Source organism: Lingula anatina, chromosome 2 (assembly GCF_051362555.1).
Source record: "Lingula anatina isolate TDL-2025a chromosome 2, LinAna3.0, whole genome shotgun sequence".
In the NCBI taxonomy this organism is placed as follows: Eukaryota; Metazoa; Brachiopoda; class Lingulata; order Lingulida; family Lingulidae; genus Lingula; species Lingula anatina.
Window position 1 is genome coordinate 28,586,368 of NC_141768.1, and position 17,823 is coordinate 28,604,190.

General features: G+C 35.3%; 2 protein-coding genes across 3 annotated transcripts in view; both read right to left on the bottom strand.

The window, feature by feature from the left end:
- Positions 1 to 250: 250 nt before the first annotated feature.
- On the bottom strand, positions 251 to 7,121 carry LOC106164568 (uncharacterized). Its single transcript, XM_013542530.2, has 9 exons — positions 6,800 to 7,121; positions 6,005 to 6,148; positions 5,640 to 5,676; positions 5,098 to 5,237; positions 4,209 to 4,338; positions 3,475 to 3,688; positions 3,141 to 3,207; positions 2,739 to 2,857; positions 251 to 2,411 (listed from the first exon to the last, which is right to left on the bottom strand). The coding sequence occupies exons 1-9, from the start codon at positions 7,002 to 7,004 to the stop codon at positions 966 to 968; spliced, it is 2,502 nt and encodes an 833-aa protein (XP_013397984.2). The 5' UTR covers positions 7,005 to 7,121; the 3' UTR covers positions 251 to 965.
- Positions 7,122 to 7,748: 627 nt separating this feature from the next.
- Positions 7,749 to 17,823, bottom strand: part of LOC106160655 (mitogen-activated protein kinase kinase kinase 10) — a 30,257-nt gene continuing 20,182 nt past the window's right edge. The window contains exons 3-8 of one of the 2 annotated variants that reach the window (XM_013537310.3): positions 16,096 to 16,244; positions 15,562 to 15,737; positions 15,041 to 15,281; positions 14,477 to 14,587; positions 12,759 to 12,935; positions 7,749 to 11,812 (exon numbers count right to left, since the gene is read on the bottom strand). In XM_013537310.3, the coding sequence (XP_013392764.2) occupies positions 10,437 to 11,812; positions 12,759 to 12,935; positions 14,477 to 14,587; positions 15,041 to 15,281; positions 15,562 to 15,737; positions 16,096 to 16,244 (2,230 nt within the window). In that variant the 3' untranslated portion in view covers positions 7,749 to 10,436. The remainder of the gene's footprint in view (positions 11,813 to 12,758; positions 12,936 to 14,476; positions 14,588 to 15,040; positions 15,282 to 15,561; positions 15,738 to 16,095; positions 16,245 to 17,823) is intronic. The other variant, XM_013537311.3, reaches the window with a different exon arrangement.

Sequence of the window (17,823 nt, forward strand, 5' to 3'; positions counted from 1 at the left end):
AAGCATTTGACTACATAATCTTGTAAAGTGACCATACACTACCCTCTACCAGGGTGGCAGATATTATAGGTACATTTCCAATGGAAATGCGGGAAATGTGCCTATAATAGGGGCGGATCCAGAGAGATTTTCTGACAGTCTTCCAAAATACCTTTGTTGATCCATCCATTATTTATGACAGAAAAAAATAGATACCCGTCAATGTAAACTTGAAAATCTTTAAAAGGTAAATGACAAGACTCGTTGCAAGGACAGCACCATTAAAATTTATTCCCTTAACTGGCTTAGGAATCAAACAAATCTTCAATAAAAGTTACTTATATACTGTAATTCAATGTACTATTTTGGAAAAGCTGATCCTTTTCCTTAATGCTTAGACAATAGAGCACAACAAAAGATATACAGCTTGTAAAGGATTTGTTCAAAATAAAGTCTGTTGTTTAATTCGCGTTATTTTGGCCAATTAAGGATTAGAAAACTGATCCGAATTAAAGCTAGACAACGAACTTGAAGCCATAAAAGCATTTAACACAACTACCTATGTTAACAAAGGCATTAACATATTTAAACTGGAAAAAGCCTGATCATTACAAAAATATTTCTCAGCAACGTCGTTGATCTAAAACCTTTTAAGCTTAACATTCTGTTGAACTTCTTGTTAACTTTGCAGCGTGCTCATTATAAATACACGGCAGTTTTTTTGTCAAGATTCATGACCAACTTCATGAAATATTTGCACGTTCAGACACTTGTGCAGACAACTGTTTTTACATGGATGTTCCTAAAATGGATATCACGTTATAGTAACAAATATTACTAATTCCAATCAATTCTAAAATTCAAATAAGCATAAATAAATAAATAAATAAATAAATAAATAAATGAATTGCACTTCACCCGCTTTCAGTTTATCAACGTTCTGGTAGTCTTGATTGAAATTATATAAAACATTGGACAAGAAACTTTTATTGCTCAGTAGAAGGATCATTATTGTCTTCATCACTAGATACTGCTTTTGTGTCTTTTTTCTGAGTCCTATAATGTCTTCGTGCTTTTTCCATCTTACTCTTATATTTTTTAAATCGAGTCCAAACTGGCTGTGAAGACGTATTGTCTTCATCTCTGCTGGTGCTACATGAGGCAGTGATGTTTCCATTGGTGGAACAAAGAAGTCCATTTTCAGCACCATTACTGTTACTGCTATTATTATTATTATTATTATACTGTAAAACAGAACTGATCGCAGTAGAGTCCGAACCATTGGGAAGCTTGGGTTCAATTTTCTGTTCACTGTCTGTGAACATGGCTCTTTGGTTTTCTTCCAAGTTCTCTTGTACTACATCAGTACTAAAATGGTTCTTTTCACACTTCTCCCCATTTGTCAAGTTTTTCTCACCGATGTTGCCATTTTTGAGAACCGGTGTGCTGGTCGTTGTTGGACCATTTTGCTCACCATCACTTGTCTCAGAATCTGAATCACTTAACAATACCCTAGCACGGAGTCTTTTCAGCCTACCTAAAGCTGTAGGCATTTCTCTCTGTTTAAATGCAATGTCTCTATTTGAAGGCCCCGAAAGAGCACTATCTGAGTCACTATCAGGCAAATGCAAAGTACTTTTTTTGTTTCCACAAGATGGTTGAACTTCAGATTCAGAAGAGTCTGAGTCAGTTTGGGTTAATCCCAGGGTATCACTCACATTCGATTCCGATTTTGACCTCCTCTTTCTTCTTTTTCTTTTCACAAGTTTATTACTCTGCTCTGGACTAGCTGTATACTTCACAATATTTGCCCAGTAATCTTTTCTTCTTTCAGCAATAAGTTCCGTAATTGTTCTTTTTCGAGAAGCTGCCTCATTTTCTTGATTTCTTCCTGTCCTCAACCTCTGTACTGCTTCTTCTGCAAACAACTCCCTCCCTGCTTCATTCAATGCCTCATTCAGCCTATGCTGACTGTTACTGCCTTGTTCCCCTTCTACTTCATCCTCCCCTTCTCCTCCTCCTCCGCCTGCTTCTCTCCTAACACTTTCCGCTATTACCCCAGCAAAAGCTTGAGTAAAGGGACTAAACCTTTCTTCATCAGAGTCAGCATCCACACCAGCATCAGCATCAAGGTCAGAGGGCTCGGAGTGTGATGACTGCACAAATGACTGAAAGGCGTCTAAGTCAGTTGAAGAGTTACTGTCCGATGACCAGCCCTCCAGTTCACGTTGGACAAGGGAATCAAAGAATGCCATCATGCGGGGGTCTTCTTCTACGGATTCGTTAGTGTAGTCGTGAGTCATGACTTGCCCACTCTGTAGCACAAGGTTAATGTACTCCTCATGGGAGTAAACAAGACGGTCCTCAAAGTTTTGCAGAGATGCGTCCTCTTCTCGTCTGGGAGCATTACCAATGGGAAATGGGCTCCAGGCCTGAAAGATTTTTCAATTTATTTAACTGAATTTCTCAAAAATAAATTGCACCAACATAAAAATGAACTATGAATTTTAATTTCTTTATCATACACAAATATAGTAAACTAGAGGTTAAGGAATTTATCAAGTAAAAAGATTCCAATTCTGATGAACAAGCATAGAAATCTTCCAACTAGCCTAAAAATCAACAAGTTTCAAATAGGGACCATATTTGACCCAAGTCTATAATACGAAATCATAGGTTTTTGTGGTAGTATATTACATAAAACAGGTTTACTTCAAATGATCCACAGGCTCTATGTAAAGTAGAATTGTGTTACCCACCTTAATAACTTTTTCTACTCCAGATGAGATGAGGAGGTGGTTATCTGGATTGAAACGTACTTGGTTGACAATTGACCTGTGTCCCTTTAATACCAAGTGTGCCTCACTGAGCCAAACCTCTGTAATCATTTATACATACAAATGCACATTTCCATAATGTATCATCATCATAAACTATTAATACATCTAACAGCAAACAAATGTTGAACTTGATATGACCCTTAACTTTTTATGTTTAAGTTAAAATTATGTGCGTCAAAGAACTTTTTTTTACATGACATCTATTTAAAAAAAACTTCCATATACAACATGCATTGTTAAATCCACTCTTGATTGTTTTGTATTTTCTTCAATAGTCAGAGCAGAATTGAAAACATTTTATGTATTCCACAGAAAACTTACTTTCGCTGCCCTTGTCAGGTATTCGCCAAATGTACAGACTAAAATCATCCGAGCCAGACACTAAATACTACAAATACAGAACGTAAATCTTTTTAAAAATCACAAATCATCTTAAATCATTTAGCATTATACACCAGAAAACATACAAATAGTTATCCAATTTGCATCATGACAACTTGCTAACCACATAGTCTATTCCTTGTTGACATTTTCAACATATTCTAAATACCGTACAACAAAAACATGCTGAAAACATCTACACCTGAAAAGACTATGGATGTTTTTAGGATGTCTTTAATACATTTTATTACATTAAAGCCATTTTAGTTCCTACCTGGTCTTGATCCCCAGCAAAGCAGCAACTCTTCATGGTACAAGAATTGTAATACCCAACATGATCAAACTGGCACAATGGGGCGGAATGCCGTACATCATAGAGCACTGGTGGAAGCCTCCGTCTGAGGGCAGTTAGACGGTCTCCGAGGCTGTTAAACCTCACACTCATGCAGCTCTGCTGGCTCCACTTCCCCCCATAATGCATTAAGCACCTGGAAATAAGTTGTCTTACATATATACTTAATATACTTATACTTGACATAAATTTATTTTGACATTTTCAAAATATTCACACACCTTGTATTCTGTGTTGACTGTGTAAACATGTTCTAGGACCGATTCCATTACTGTATGATACCTGTTCAGTGTACATGAAAGTCAAGTCTGATTCAGTTCATCTAAATCCATAGCAGTTCACTTGCATTAAGTAAATATTGGTCTGAAACAATGGACGTTTTTCTTGTTAACAGGAGCAATATTTCCAATAAACTGGACCTTGAAGTGTTACAGGATCTTTTCACAACACCACCTTCTGTACCGAGTACTTTTTGGACTTGGACAACCAATTAATCAGTAGTAAATAAATATGACCATGTAGACAAAAAAACTACAGGCCTATAGGAGCAGGATTACTTCAGCACATCTTCACACAAACAAAAACTCATGAGTCAATATAGATTACAACTTTAGTATCAAACACTTAACAGTGGTCCATATTTCAATATATCTTACTCCTTAGGAACTCTGACATCCCACAGTCCGATCCCTTCTTTAGAATTGGCTGTGGCTATTAACCGGGGGTCTATAGGGTTATGCATCACGGCATGCATAGGGGTGGAACAGTCACATAGGCACAGGGAATCTAGAAGAACAATATTAAAGGAATAATAATAATAATAATAATAATAATAATAATAATAATAATAATAACAACAACTGCTTTTTGAGAACTAATATCTTGAAATTGATAACATGTATCACAAAAAAACTAATTATTTCTAATGACAGCATTACATAAGGTCTATCAGTGTATAGTGATCATACTTTTTGATCAATGAGAGTAAAATTTTTTGACTGTTTCATAAATTGGTGAATGTACAATATATAGAAATAAAATTTTCCTCACCATGGTCATTTAAAATCATTCAGCAAACATTTTAGCTTATGCTCATCTATATTCATATAACTGTTGTGACAACTATTATTACACATGTATGTCTAAAAATGGCTTTTAAATTGACAAAATATGGTGAATTTGAAATTTTTGGGTACAATTAATGCCCTGTATACATCAGAGTGTGACCCTTTCCTGATTCGAGCAATCCCCATATTTTGGTTAATATCATGATTCTGGGTTCTTCTCTGCTTTGGTTGCCTTACACTTTCACATCAAAATTGTAAAATATTCCTCAAATGTGAAACAAAAAATGTTACTGCCAAGCAACTGGAGAGTGAATTAATACCTGTTAATTAAGGAATCGACTTGCCATGCCATAATGATGGTCACTGGCTGCAAGACGTTTTCAAGTATTTTGAACAGTTCTATACACTCAAAAAGCCATAAGGAACTGACGAAGGGCGATTTAATCTGCAAAATGAACCAATTTTTTGGTCAACTTACCAGCTTCTGGAGGTTCCCTTATATCATACAACAGTATTCTGCCATCATCACAGGCACTGGCAAATACATTGTCATTGCTTGGGTCCACAGACAGGCCGTACACTGCCTCCTGGTGCAGGAACACATCTACAAGTTCACCACTGGATTAAAAAAAAAGATTTTTGTCTTAAAGTTTTCTTTATTATCTTTACATAAGAATATGAAATTGTACTGTAACTGAAACTGAAATATCGATCACTATAATTAAGCTTTCCTTTGCTTATTTAAAAAAGAAAAGAAAGAATGGGAAAATCAATGAAATAAAAATAATAACTGCTGCAAAAACATATAACAAAACTTAGTTCTTCTGATTTTTAGTCTTTGATTTCAAGGCAAACAATGAGCATTACAAAAATGCTGAGATTAACTTTTTTGCTAACACTCAGTATGTGCCTCACATAATAAAAGACAGAGTACTACACCATGCTTATTCCCCAACACTTGCACAGAAATACAATAGCATGTCAGTGATTAATCTACTGTAAATCAGAAACACGTCTCACCTCTGGGCATCATGAACAATTACTGCTTGATCATTACCTGGGAACAGAAGCAGAAATGAGTGTTAATAATACTTGTCTTCACTTATAAAGATATTTCCAGATATAACTTAATAACATAATGATAAGAATGTGATGTGGGTATTAACAATTGCCATGTAACTATTACATGATGATTCTTATAATCAAAGTCTTGTTATTAATTGCATCATTGCAATAGGGAGAAATGTCTAGTCTTATTGAAATGTTTATTTGGACCAGTAGATTTTAGGAAAGTGGTGGTCTGAATGGCAAGTAATCTGAAAAAGGTTATTGCACAGACTGAATTAACACTGATACTTAAGCCACCATTTATCCCATACACTCACCACCAGAGAATATCTTTTTATTGCTGCTGTCGAATGCCAAGCAGAAAATGTTACTGTGGTGCTCTCCCTTCATGGGAGCAGGGGTATAACCTGCTGACAGAGCCCTTTGGACATTCCACAACAGGACACGCTTGTCATCTCCACCTGGAAAAATGTGTACATGGGTGTGAAATAATTTGTAATAACATGCAAAATAGTGTTATAATGCATATAAAGTTATATTCTATAAATTAAACACCATAAAATCATTCACTCTAAATCTGCCAATAACAAGAGCAAATCTGTTGTTAAAAATGATGTACATAAGAAAATGTGTATATCTGATTTATGTTTTACAACTTTTGTCTTTACAAAACTCATCTTACATAATGCCCTAACAAGTATCATATTCATTTTTTTTTTTACTTGCTGATACTTGCGATGTCTACAAAAATGTAATCGTTTATCAAAACTAATATCTTTCAAGTTAGTCGTCTGCCTCACAATTTGGGGCATTGCAATGTTTACAGAAATTTATTTGGACTTAGAAAAGTAAAAAGCTTTACTATCAAATAAAGGAAGGAAACCCAACATAAAAACGCATGCCACTGGAGACTTGGGCATACAGTACATGATGTAGGTATCGAATCTGCATCGCGGTTCCAAAAATAGTTAACAACAAGCATATACGTCATGCATGCACCAAGCACATCGGCCAAGCCTCCAGTAAGACCTTGAATCAATAAACATAAGTGGTCTGAATGCTGACAAATGCCCTGGTTTAATATACATGTATTGTTCGACCTAGGAACTTACCTGACGCGATATACTCCCCTGCGCCATTTGAGAACTCGATCGCATTCACGCAGCCGAAGTGAGCCTTCAGGTCCATTTGATACATATTTTGACTTCTCTCCATTTTCTCTCGCATCAGTCTACTGATGTTTTTGGTGTCTTCTTTGTAATGCTGGTGAAAAACGTAGGAAAGAGTGCCCTGGTTGAACGTATTTCTGCTCAACATCTTGGTTTATATCCTGTTATTATTATTATTGTCCGTATTCCGCAGCTGTAAGAATCTCGAAATGTCTCGCGGATTGTGTCAAGGTCATTGAGAGGGTGTGACATTTTCCTTTGGCGAAAAGGTGTTGAGCAAAAGGGTCGAATGTTTCGCGTGCGGTTATCGTGCTTCATCAAACACCACTACAAATAATCAATTAAAATCAAGTGAACAGTTACTTCACATTTATTTATGTTATGATCCGACCAACTTTTCTAGTCTGTGTGAAAAACTCACGGATGTAATTCACAGGAAAATTGCATACATTATCACGGCCAATATCAGAAAGATATAAAGATACCCTCTTAGCAGTTCTGGGATTTAGATTAATTCTTCAGCTTCATGTTAAACATTGATGAACTGGACTGCACGGGTCACATTTTACTCATTTTAACAAGGCCAGTTTTGTGACTGATAACCATTCTATAACTTTGGTATCCCGCGTTTCAGTATTAACTTTAAAACCACAACTAAGAAATTTTTAGTACATTTTTTCATAGCATCTTTTGGGGCCTGGCATTATAATAAAGTTATAAAAAATTTTTGGTGAAATATTGGTTGAGTGGTTGGTTGGATATTTAAGTTGTATTTAGACTAGAGATCTTATGCACTTTCAAGATAGTATTTGACGTTTTTCACTGTTCTTGCATTCTCCTCGCTCTAATACACACACACACACTATCAGGAAAAATCCAACAGCAGGCAAAGTAAAATCAACCAGTTTATTCAAATGTTATATCCTCCCTGGCTAAATTACAATAACATTAAATTGACACAACATGTCTTGACATGTCCTATCATGTCTCAACAGTATACAAGACAAAGTCAGTAGATAATATCTATCTATCTATATATATATATCACTTTATCACATAGTTCATACACAGAATAGTTCTAGTGTAGAAGAATATTGGTTTAAACAATAATTAGGAACACAGTTCCTGGGTAAGGTTTTTTTAAAGTTGTTATCACAAAATAAACGGTAAAATTCCTATTAAATAATCTGTACCAAAGGGGATGATACCAACTACACAGTTGCAGTCTCAGTTGATTCCTTAATGGATTCACCTCAACAGCTTTTGAATGCTGACACCACAACTGGAATGTTCCTAATCATAACATAAGTGAGGTGCTGCATGAATCGGTGACGATGGTTTTGAGGAGTTATTTCTGTAACTCGTCAAACAGAATGCTTCTTTTCCCCCCTTCCAAGTTTCAAAGACCTGATGGAATTGATCACAGTATTTTAATCTTATTTCTTAATTTTACAATCAATTAAAAATAATACTGATAACATTCTATTTCATTTCTAAAGATCCACTTTTCTTCATAGAAACTGAAACAGCAACTGTGTACTTGGTGCCTTTACAAGTTTTCTCATTTAAAATATGTGATAACCGACTTATTAGACAACTTATAAAAATTCAGCGAGAAAAAAAAAAAAATGATTCTTTGAAATAGATATCTGACAAAACAATGACAGTTAATAAAACATTTTTATCTTTCAGGAAGAAGGCCTGTATTTTCCTTTAATTTGAAATAAAATAGTCTCCCTTCTGATTACTTACACAGAAATGTGAAAAAAACTTTCTAGAATAGACAACCATTGAATTTTCCACCAGGAATGGATGGACCTGTCAGCGAGATCATAACAATGAATACATTTCAGTCCTTTAATAGTATAGTTAAAGGTAACCTCCCCACTCTAACTGGGCCTTCTGGTAAAATTAAGACTTTTTTCTTAATGAAGTAATTGAATAATTGGCATATGCAATACAAGAGTATACTATAGGAAGATAATATGATGCTCAACAAGCTTTTCTTGCATAAAACTCGTTTACATGTATGCCATGTCCAAATATGTTTGTTTTAACTGGAAAAAGTGTAATTGATGTAAGAAAGTATGGCCACACTAGTAAACTGTTCTCCTTTTGATACTTTTTAGATAAGAAACTTATAAACTGTCATAAAATTAGCCAAAATTTGATACAGGTATCATAAAATACCATACAAATAAGGAAGAAAAGAAAAACACATGCAACTGTGATACATATGTACATTTGGTGATGACAACAATTAACATCTTCTGAAGAGCTCCTCAGTATTGCACCAATGTTTTTTTTTTTTTACAAATTTCAGTGACAGAAAAAATCTGTTCAAAACTATGATCAGTAAGATCAGAAAGACCTTCACTCAATAAGTAAATAATCACTATTATCATTTTACTACTTGCTTCTCATCCCAAATTTTGTCAGTACAAGGGAAGACTTTTTAAGTGCTTCAAATTGGTTTAATAATATACAAAAATTATATTATATTATATTAGATCTTTGTACATATATCAAACAGCTTTATACAGTCTTACTACAGATCAGTCCTTACAACACTTGTGCTTTGCCTGACCCATGAAGATCACAACTACAGTCTACAAAAACTCCACAATAACTCTCCATATTAAGTTTGATTTCTAATCATTTAACAGCTCAATCTTTTCATAAACATTCTCCGTTCCCCTCCATAGCTGAGATATACCTCATTAAGTACCCATTTATAACCAAATGACTTAAAGTGACACAAATATCTAAATATGGTTACATAACAAATTGTCTTTTCATATTGTCAGTTGAACAAGCATTAAATTCAAAACCAGGAATCAACTGTTATCATTATCAAAATGTTTTCAGAAGCTGTAACAAACCTTTCTTATTCTTGGAATTAATGTTTATATCACCAATGTTATCATAGGAAAGAAAACTGTTACATGAAACGATATGAAGTATATGAGGTAACATGTTTTCCAAAAATACTGGTCTTAATATCAAAACAAATATACATACAGAAGTATATTAGCCTTGTTTCTTTTTTCTTTTTTTTTTTGCACCTTCACCGAGATTTCTAAATAAACTAAATTTATATTTGTACTACCTACATTCAAAGAAGTTGTTACAGCTGTGTTTACCATGTGTGAAGACTATGCAGTTTGAATTTTACTAACTTGTGATGAAAAACACCAATGTCAAGTCAGTTCAGGATGCAACTTTCCCCATGTCTAAGCAATCAACATTTAAGTTACCCATTGCATTGTGCTAAGGGTGTACCTCCAGCTAACTTGAACTTGCTGCAGTTCAGAAAGGAAACTCTAGCTCCTAAGACCACAAGAAGTAACACCCTGTTATATTCAGGCACATTTCATGATGTAGATTTTCCATTTCAGTGTGCTGCCCTTAACAAGTATTACACACAAGTTACTGAACTTAACACAAGTGACGGAAAGCAAATGAAATCAAATAAAAAATACAAAAAATTAATCTCATTAAATACCAGGTTATATATGTTTGATCTGGCTCATTTGAAATACCAATATAGGGCCAATACACCTGCCAACCCATTTCTGAATCACCTTCTATTATCAGCAGACCTAGAAGATTTTCTTCCTCCTTTCCTTTTATTGTAGTAGCCATGCTGCATTGTCAATGGTGCTGTACAGTCTTCATGTTGTCCATCGACATCAATGTCTAACAAAGTTTTTTGGTGATGCATGGGTGGCGGTGAGCCTCCAGGGGAGAAACGTGACCTTGCATCTATATATGGTGAATTCACATACAAGGTCTCTGGATCCCTTGGAGTTGAAGAGCTACGCCCTGAGTAAGGCGAGCGATATTTTGGTCTATTTGGCCTATTTGAGCCAGATGGTTTAGGAACAATGTCCAGCTGATGAGGCCGTTCCGGATGAGGTTGCTGATGATGGGGAGGAGGAGGAGGATTTGGATCTCTAGCTGCTGACCTTTGTCGTGGCAGTGGCATAGGTGGCCGTTTGTCATACTTGGATTCCTGAATTGAAAGTGGGGCTCGGTGGAGCTCCTTTGTACTAGAGACAAATGCTTCATTGTCATAAGTCATCCTCTTATTATTTGGAGGAGTTGATGATTCAGATGTAGTCGATTTTTTCCGTGAAGGGCTCATAGGTTTGCTGCTACTAGAAGTTTTACTTTTTTCCTCAAATTTCACAACCATTGACTGGGGAGTAACTGGTGTACCACGAGGCGTTTCATAGTTTGATGAGTATGAAGAACTGGTGTCTGAGGCCTGACGCTGATATAAAGAAACAAGATTGGGGTCTGCTTCATCTGACAGTTTCCGAGGAGAAGGAGAAGGGGTGGTGGATGACGCGGGACTATTGACTCCATTGATCTGATCTACCAAGTTATTGTTACTACCTCTCCCATTTGTGGTGGCAGTTTCCTCAAAACGAATAGGAACATCAAAATTCATGGCAGGCCGGTACTTGGTCTGCACTCCACTCCATGTATGAAAAGGATACCCTGACCTGCTCTGATGCTCATATGCATTAACATAGAAGTGTTCCTCATCATCCTGATCAACAAAAGAGGGCTCGATAAAGGAATCCCTCACAGCTGCCAAATAAGCATCCCGCCTTTGACCGATAAAAGAATCCCGTTTTCGTGGCACACTGTCCTCATCACTGGTGTGACTTAGAGTAGGATGTATTGCAGTCGTATTTGAAATCCTGATATCAAATCCTGCTGCCACTGAGCCTAACATGGCAGCAATATTGACCAAGACCTGGTCTCTCTTTTTCCGAGTGAAAAAACGTTTCAAACTAGACGTTGAGGATGTTGGTGTTGCAGAGGTATTGATGGTAGAGTGTGGCATGGTGGAGGCAGTGATGGTGGTATCCATGCTGGAAGGGAAGTTGATAGACCGAGATTTTGTCTCCCCTAGAGTGTCTGGCCATTCATCATCTTCATAGTCTGCAAAAGAAGAGAGCAGATTACGTTATATATTTTATACAATTCCAAGTAACCATTCACAATTCCACCTGCACAACATGAAACTGACCTATACAGCATTTGCTGTAAATGCCAAGCAATTCATTTACAAACACTTCACTTGGCAAAATCATTCATAATTTTTTTTTAATTTTTGCAATATTAATATACCACAGACCAGTATAGAAGACAGCGTCATTTAAGGCTGGTTTATAAAATTTGTTTTGCTTAGAAAAAAAAAATCACTGTGCATTGGATAATGATAATCTGTTGTAAAAAAAAAAAAAAAAAAAAAAAAAAAAAAAAAATGCCAACAGATTCACAGACACAGCACACAGGAAACATAAAGCAGAGGTCCCTGAGCTAGCGACCAGTGAAGTTTGGTGTTCCCCATAATTTTTTTTTTTTTTTTTGCAAAAGCATAACCTGGTCACAGATGATAACAAGAATTTTTGAGATTTTTTTTCTCAAAGCACATACAGGTATGCCAAACAACATCAGACTGATAGAAAAACAGGAATCGAGTTTCACAAGTATCCTAACAGAAAAGAAATTTAATTACCTTCATTTTTTTAAGTGTCTCATTCAAGTCTCATTCAAGACGTTCGGCGTTAGTTAGTGTATGTCAAGCTACAAGATCTTTCTGCGAGACTGGTGTTAGAAAGTCAATCAGAACTACACAGTAAAGTAAGTAGTACAATTCAACCAGAACAAGTTGTATTAGAAAGTGCAGAAAGCACACAGCTAGTATCAAAGTTGCACATGTTATAACACTACAAACAGCATCTACCATTCATCTATGCATTACATAGTCTACAGCCAAGCACATATGCTCATACTATCACTATAATATCTCTCTTGGAACAATGCATTTTGCATTATACATAAAACACACACACAGAGAGAGTCTAAATGCAGATATACTAACCAAGCTCCTGAAGAGCTCCTCCATACGAAAATGGACCAAGTTGACGTAGAGTCTTCTCCAGACTCGGGGCACTCTTAGACCACTGACCATTGGAGAATATCCAGGAGTGCCGATGATGCCGATCTCTTTGCACAGTGCTTGGTCCCCAAGTTTTACCTTTCACTCCATCTGCTGGGTCTAGACATGCATAAAACAGGCAAGGGGTAAATATCGAGCTTGTCATTAACTCTAACATGGGATGCTTTTGAGCTGACTGCCGGACAAAGTGACATTCAAGTGAAATGAAAGATGCAGTTTTTTTTTACCACTCTTATCAATTCAGGGAAGAGTTGGATTGTACTAAAACAATCCTGAAAAGTCTCAATTTAACATAAAGTCCAATGAATCTGGCCATTTCTACTTGTATATCATTTTTCTTCCTGGTAAAAATGGTAGGATAAAAATGACCAGGAGTTTTTTCTAAATGATATTATACTGATAGACTAGTATGAAACAATGTGGAAATGAAATGACATGCAGGCATGCTTGATGTGTAATTTAGAACTGCAAAGATCATGCTGGGAGTTAATAAAATCATAGAGGAAAAATCCTGAAAGCTGAATTGGTAAGTGATGCTGCACACTCATGTCAAATGCACCGATTCAAAAAGATCTAATAATCAGCCCAAGAGCTACTCTCTTCATCATAAAGTGCTAAACCTCTGAACTAGTCTTTCATCAGACACCTGTCTAATACCTGTAACTCTCATGACAAATTTGAAACCAATTAAAAAGCCACAACCTCTCACACACCACCATGTTTATTATTACTATTAGCTAGCATTTAAATTGCTATCCAACTATAAACTTCCACAATGAAATCTGAGGTGGGTTACTGATTTAAGTATGAGAGGTATCACTGATTAGTTGCTCACTAGTGATCAATTTTTTCCTGACATTCTGAATCATTTAATCAGTTGCTAATCAAGTGACTGGTGGAATTGATTAATGCAGAAAAATGAGTGCCTAGCTTTAGTACTTTTCTGATGATTTCCAAAATAATTTATATAAGGTGAGAATTGTATCACTGACATGCTTTTCTCTCAAATATAAAGCAACCACATTGAAAAATTATTTTTTTTATCTGTGAGATCCTGACCCCCTGACTGGACTTGACAACTTAAAGCCACTAAATGCAGGGAAAAATAAATCTAAAAGCCGCCTTGATTCAAATAAACATCTTCTGGAGACAAAACATTTTAGGTTCAAGATTCATTTCCACTGCAAAATAGCACAATGATGCTTTCAATTTTGATTCGAAGCTTTGATTGTGATAACAATAAAAAAATGAAAGTCACAAAGGGACATTATTAAAATAAGCTAAAAATTCAGCCTTGGTGGCATTTGATAAAAGCAGGGTTGAATTTGGGAAAACAATGAATAGCAGATAAAAATTTATCCAAAATGGACATAAAACATTTACAAAAAGTAGGTCACAAAATAAAGCTGCGAAAATATAATTTTCTTGGCAAATCCTGCCAAGTATTACAGCCTACCTTAAGATTTATGCACTTGTAACGTGTATCGAATTAAAATCTGAATGATCTAAACACATTACTTACATTTTAAACAACCAAGAAAAATCATTATGCCAATGTGTAAATCCATGTTTGCTGACATATATATGTGCATGTTTTTTTTAGAAAGAGTGCACATGTGCTGAACCTGCTGTGTACTTACATGCTATTGCTCTTAACCTTGGTGGAAAGACCGGAGACTGCGGTGGGCTGTCTGGACTGGAGGGTTTTCTAGAGGGAGTTTCCTGCTGGACAGTGATATTGTGCCTGAAGTCTGCACAAACGGAAAATTCATTATAAGTAGTTTTTTTTTTGTTTGCATATTGCAGTACTTGACTTTGACTAGATTTGGATTTCTGTATTGATTGAATTAGGAATTTATTACATGTAATTGTTATCCGTATCTACGTTTTCATGACATCATTCTAGCATATAAACATACAATAGTCAGAACAAACACATTAAAAGAACATATTTATTGACATTGGTACAATTTTATTGGTAAAAATATCAAGTCAATTTATCTGTTATCAAAACTAGAACCCTTAATATTATATATAAAAGGCATTGTATTCATTCTTTCTCTATACATATTAAATATATTAACCACCATTTTTACTTTGGGAATTATTATAAAACACATCCTTCAGATAAATGTTGGCAAAGAAATAATAACTATTTTACAAGAAGATGTTTTACTCTTAGGTGTTTAGCAACAAAACTTTACCTGAGGGCTCACTAATCTGTCCGTGTTTTAATTGCTTGAGCCTCTTCTTGTTGAATTTCCCTTTTCTTTTCTTGGGTGTGGGTTTGCTCATCACTTGTTGCAGAATCATGACATTGAGTTCCCGTTCCAGCAGGTCAATCTCACGCTCTGCCAGCTCTTGCTCACGTTTCCTTAGAAACTCCTCCTGAAGTTTTTGTTGTAGTGCTGCTTTGGTGAGCTCTTCTTCCCTAGATCGAAGTTCCTGAGAAAAAAAAAAGGTTTATATAACTATGTTCCTGGAACCACACACGCATAAAATTTCACAATCAATATTTTTTTTCTCTCTCCACGTCTCTCTTCTTAAAGAGCTAGTCTTTTTTTTTTTATATTGATTTTGTTTAGAGTTACTTGCTCAATAATGTTTCTTTCTTACTCGTAATTTCCTCAAACAATCTTTAAAGAAATCCAAATCTAGTCAGAAACAAGTACTGCAATATGCACTGGTCATGAGAGTTTATGAGGAACACACTGGGCACAATTACCTTTTCTTTTGATCTTAGTTCATCAAACATTTCCTGAATTTCTACTTTCCAGTCTTCCTGAAGTAAGTGGAAGGAGTCTTGAGGTTGGTCCAGCCAGTCTGAGTCCTGGATATCCACTAATTCTTCAAGGATATCTTGGAATGTTGGTCGAAAGTGAGGGTCCGGGTGCCAGCAGTCTGAAAAGTGCGTTACTCACAGTTAAATTTTAATATGTGATTAGAGTTGACATTAAAATCTGTCTACTTCCCACTTTAACATTGTAAAAGACATTTTACCAATGTTCTTTAAATAGGAATGTCCATAACAGGGAAACTAAGCTGAAATCATCATTCACCAATTAATAATTTTCAGTGTTATTCCATTCAATAAATATAAATTTACTTAGAGAGAAAATGAGAAAGATGTGTATCTGACCAGACAGAGGACATTCATTGAGCGATCAGCAAGATCTAATTTGTCTTTTTATAAATAAGATGCATTACACTGAAAAAAAAAAAAAAAAAGATAACAAAACCATCTATATCTTATCATTACCTTCTAGTAGCTTGCTAAAAGGCACAGGACATGTGGATGGAATTGGTAAAGTGAGTTTGTTCACAGCCACACCATAAGCCACTGCCAGAGTGTCTATTCCTTTGTAAGGCACCTCTCCTGTCAGAAGCTCCCATAGTAATACACCATAACTGAAAATGTAGAAAACACTTTTAGCATACACTGATTTTTTGTCAATTTTTTGCTTTCGTAATGACTTCATGGACACATAATAATGATGACATTATGCCACCCATAGTTTTGCTCTAAAAGTGTTTAGATGGAAAACTTTTAAACATATCCCACTTGTAAATTTACCCATCAATATTCTTAACAGCATTTAGGGTAAAATAAAAATAGCATCAGTATACAGTAAAAGTATGTAGCTTTATTAATAAAAGGTAGAATACCCCCTCCCAACATGTCCCTACTCAAAACTGAACCAACCTTTACATGACCATGAAATAAGATATCAAATTTTCATTTCAGCCACTGACAGAATAACAAAAACAAAGAATCAGGGAATATACAATGCTTTTTGGTTAATTTCTTGATTTGTACAAGGTGTACTAGGTGTCATGTTTAATGCTTATATATTTGGATTTAATTTCTTATTGAAGTGGTTCTAAGCAAAAATGTTTTCATATTTTGTTGGCCCCTACCATGGTTGAAGAGAATATGAAGTTATAAGCTTTTAGCTTTTGTAGTTACTGAGAAAACTTAAAAAATAGGTACCAAAATCATCTCGGAAGGACAAATTGATATTAATTAATCCATTATTTTATAATCAAATATTTTTTAATCTAATGCACTTGACTAAATGTAAGAAATAAGTTATATTTAATGTATTTAGCCTTTATTGTTTAAAATGATCTCTATTATGAAAAATATATCAAAAATAAAAATGTCCTTCCATGACACTATTTTATAAGTTTTCCAGATAAAAGTGTCAATAAAATCATAATTAATCATCAGAACCTAAAATTTCTTTTTGGATTCTGGTGTCTTATGGTGTCTGGTTTCAGAAATTATAAGTTTTATAAGTAGGATTCCTTTTTCAAATTTTGACGTCTGCGGACCAAATACCACGGAATGGCCCTGTACAGAAACCAGTGGCACATGATAAACTGACAGCTGAGTTTTTTTTCTAATTTTCTTTTATTTATTATCTATTTTTGTTTGTTTTCTTATCATGCAAGTGTGTGGTATTGCCCCCTAGACACTACTAAAATAATTTTTAACTTGATGCCTCAGATTAGTTCTATTTTGCGTTCAGATGGCAAGAAGCCTTTGACTGGTTGACCTTTATAAAAGAATGTTTGCTTTAAGAAAAGGGTTTAAGATGGCTTAAAGATATACAGTTTGCCACTTTTCTTCTGGCATTTTAACATGAACTTAAATGGCTCCAAAGTCCTGAATATCATGGCAGGTAAGGGGATCTTGTTAAGAAGAGGAGGGCTGCAGGAAAAATAGGTTTAAACTAGAGGATCAGAGAGGCGATACCGCCTCCTGGTATTGTACCACCAGCTGGAGTAAGCACATTCGAATGGGAAGGAAAAAGAAGGGGGAGGGGTTGACAAGCTGCATGAAATGCAGTAAACAAGGGTTATCATTTTTTATAGATAATTATTATATTTTTAAATCAGGTGGGAAAAAGTTAAAGGTCAAATACAAGGATGTAGTATCATTGTGAATGTAGGACTTCCTCTCTAACTGTAATGGAAACAATAT

Excerpts from the sequence above, each read along its gene's own strand:
- LOC106164568 (XM_013542530.2), bottom strand. The coding sequence starts at position 7,004 with ATGTTGAGCAGAAATACGTTCAACCAGGGCACTCTTTCCTACGTTTTT. Across the intron at positions 5,238-5,639 it reads ATTGTTCATGATGCCCAGAG|TGGTGAACTTGTAGATGTGT; the intron begins GTGAGACGTGTT and ends TTTTTAATCCAG. Across the intron at positions 4,339-5,097 it reads AAGGGAACCTCCAGAAGCTG|ATTCCCTGTGCCTATGTGAC; the intron begins GTAAGTTGACCA and ends TTGTTCTTCTAG.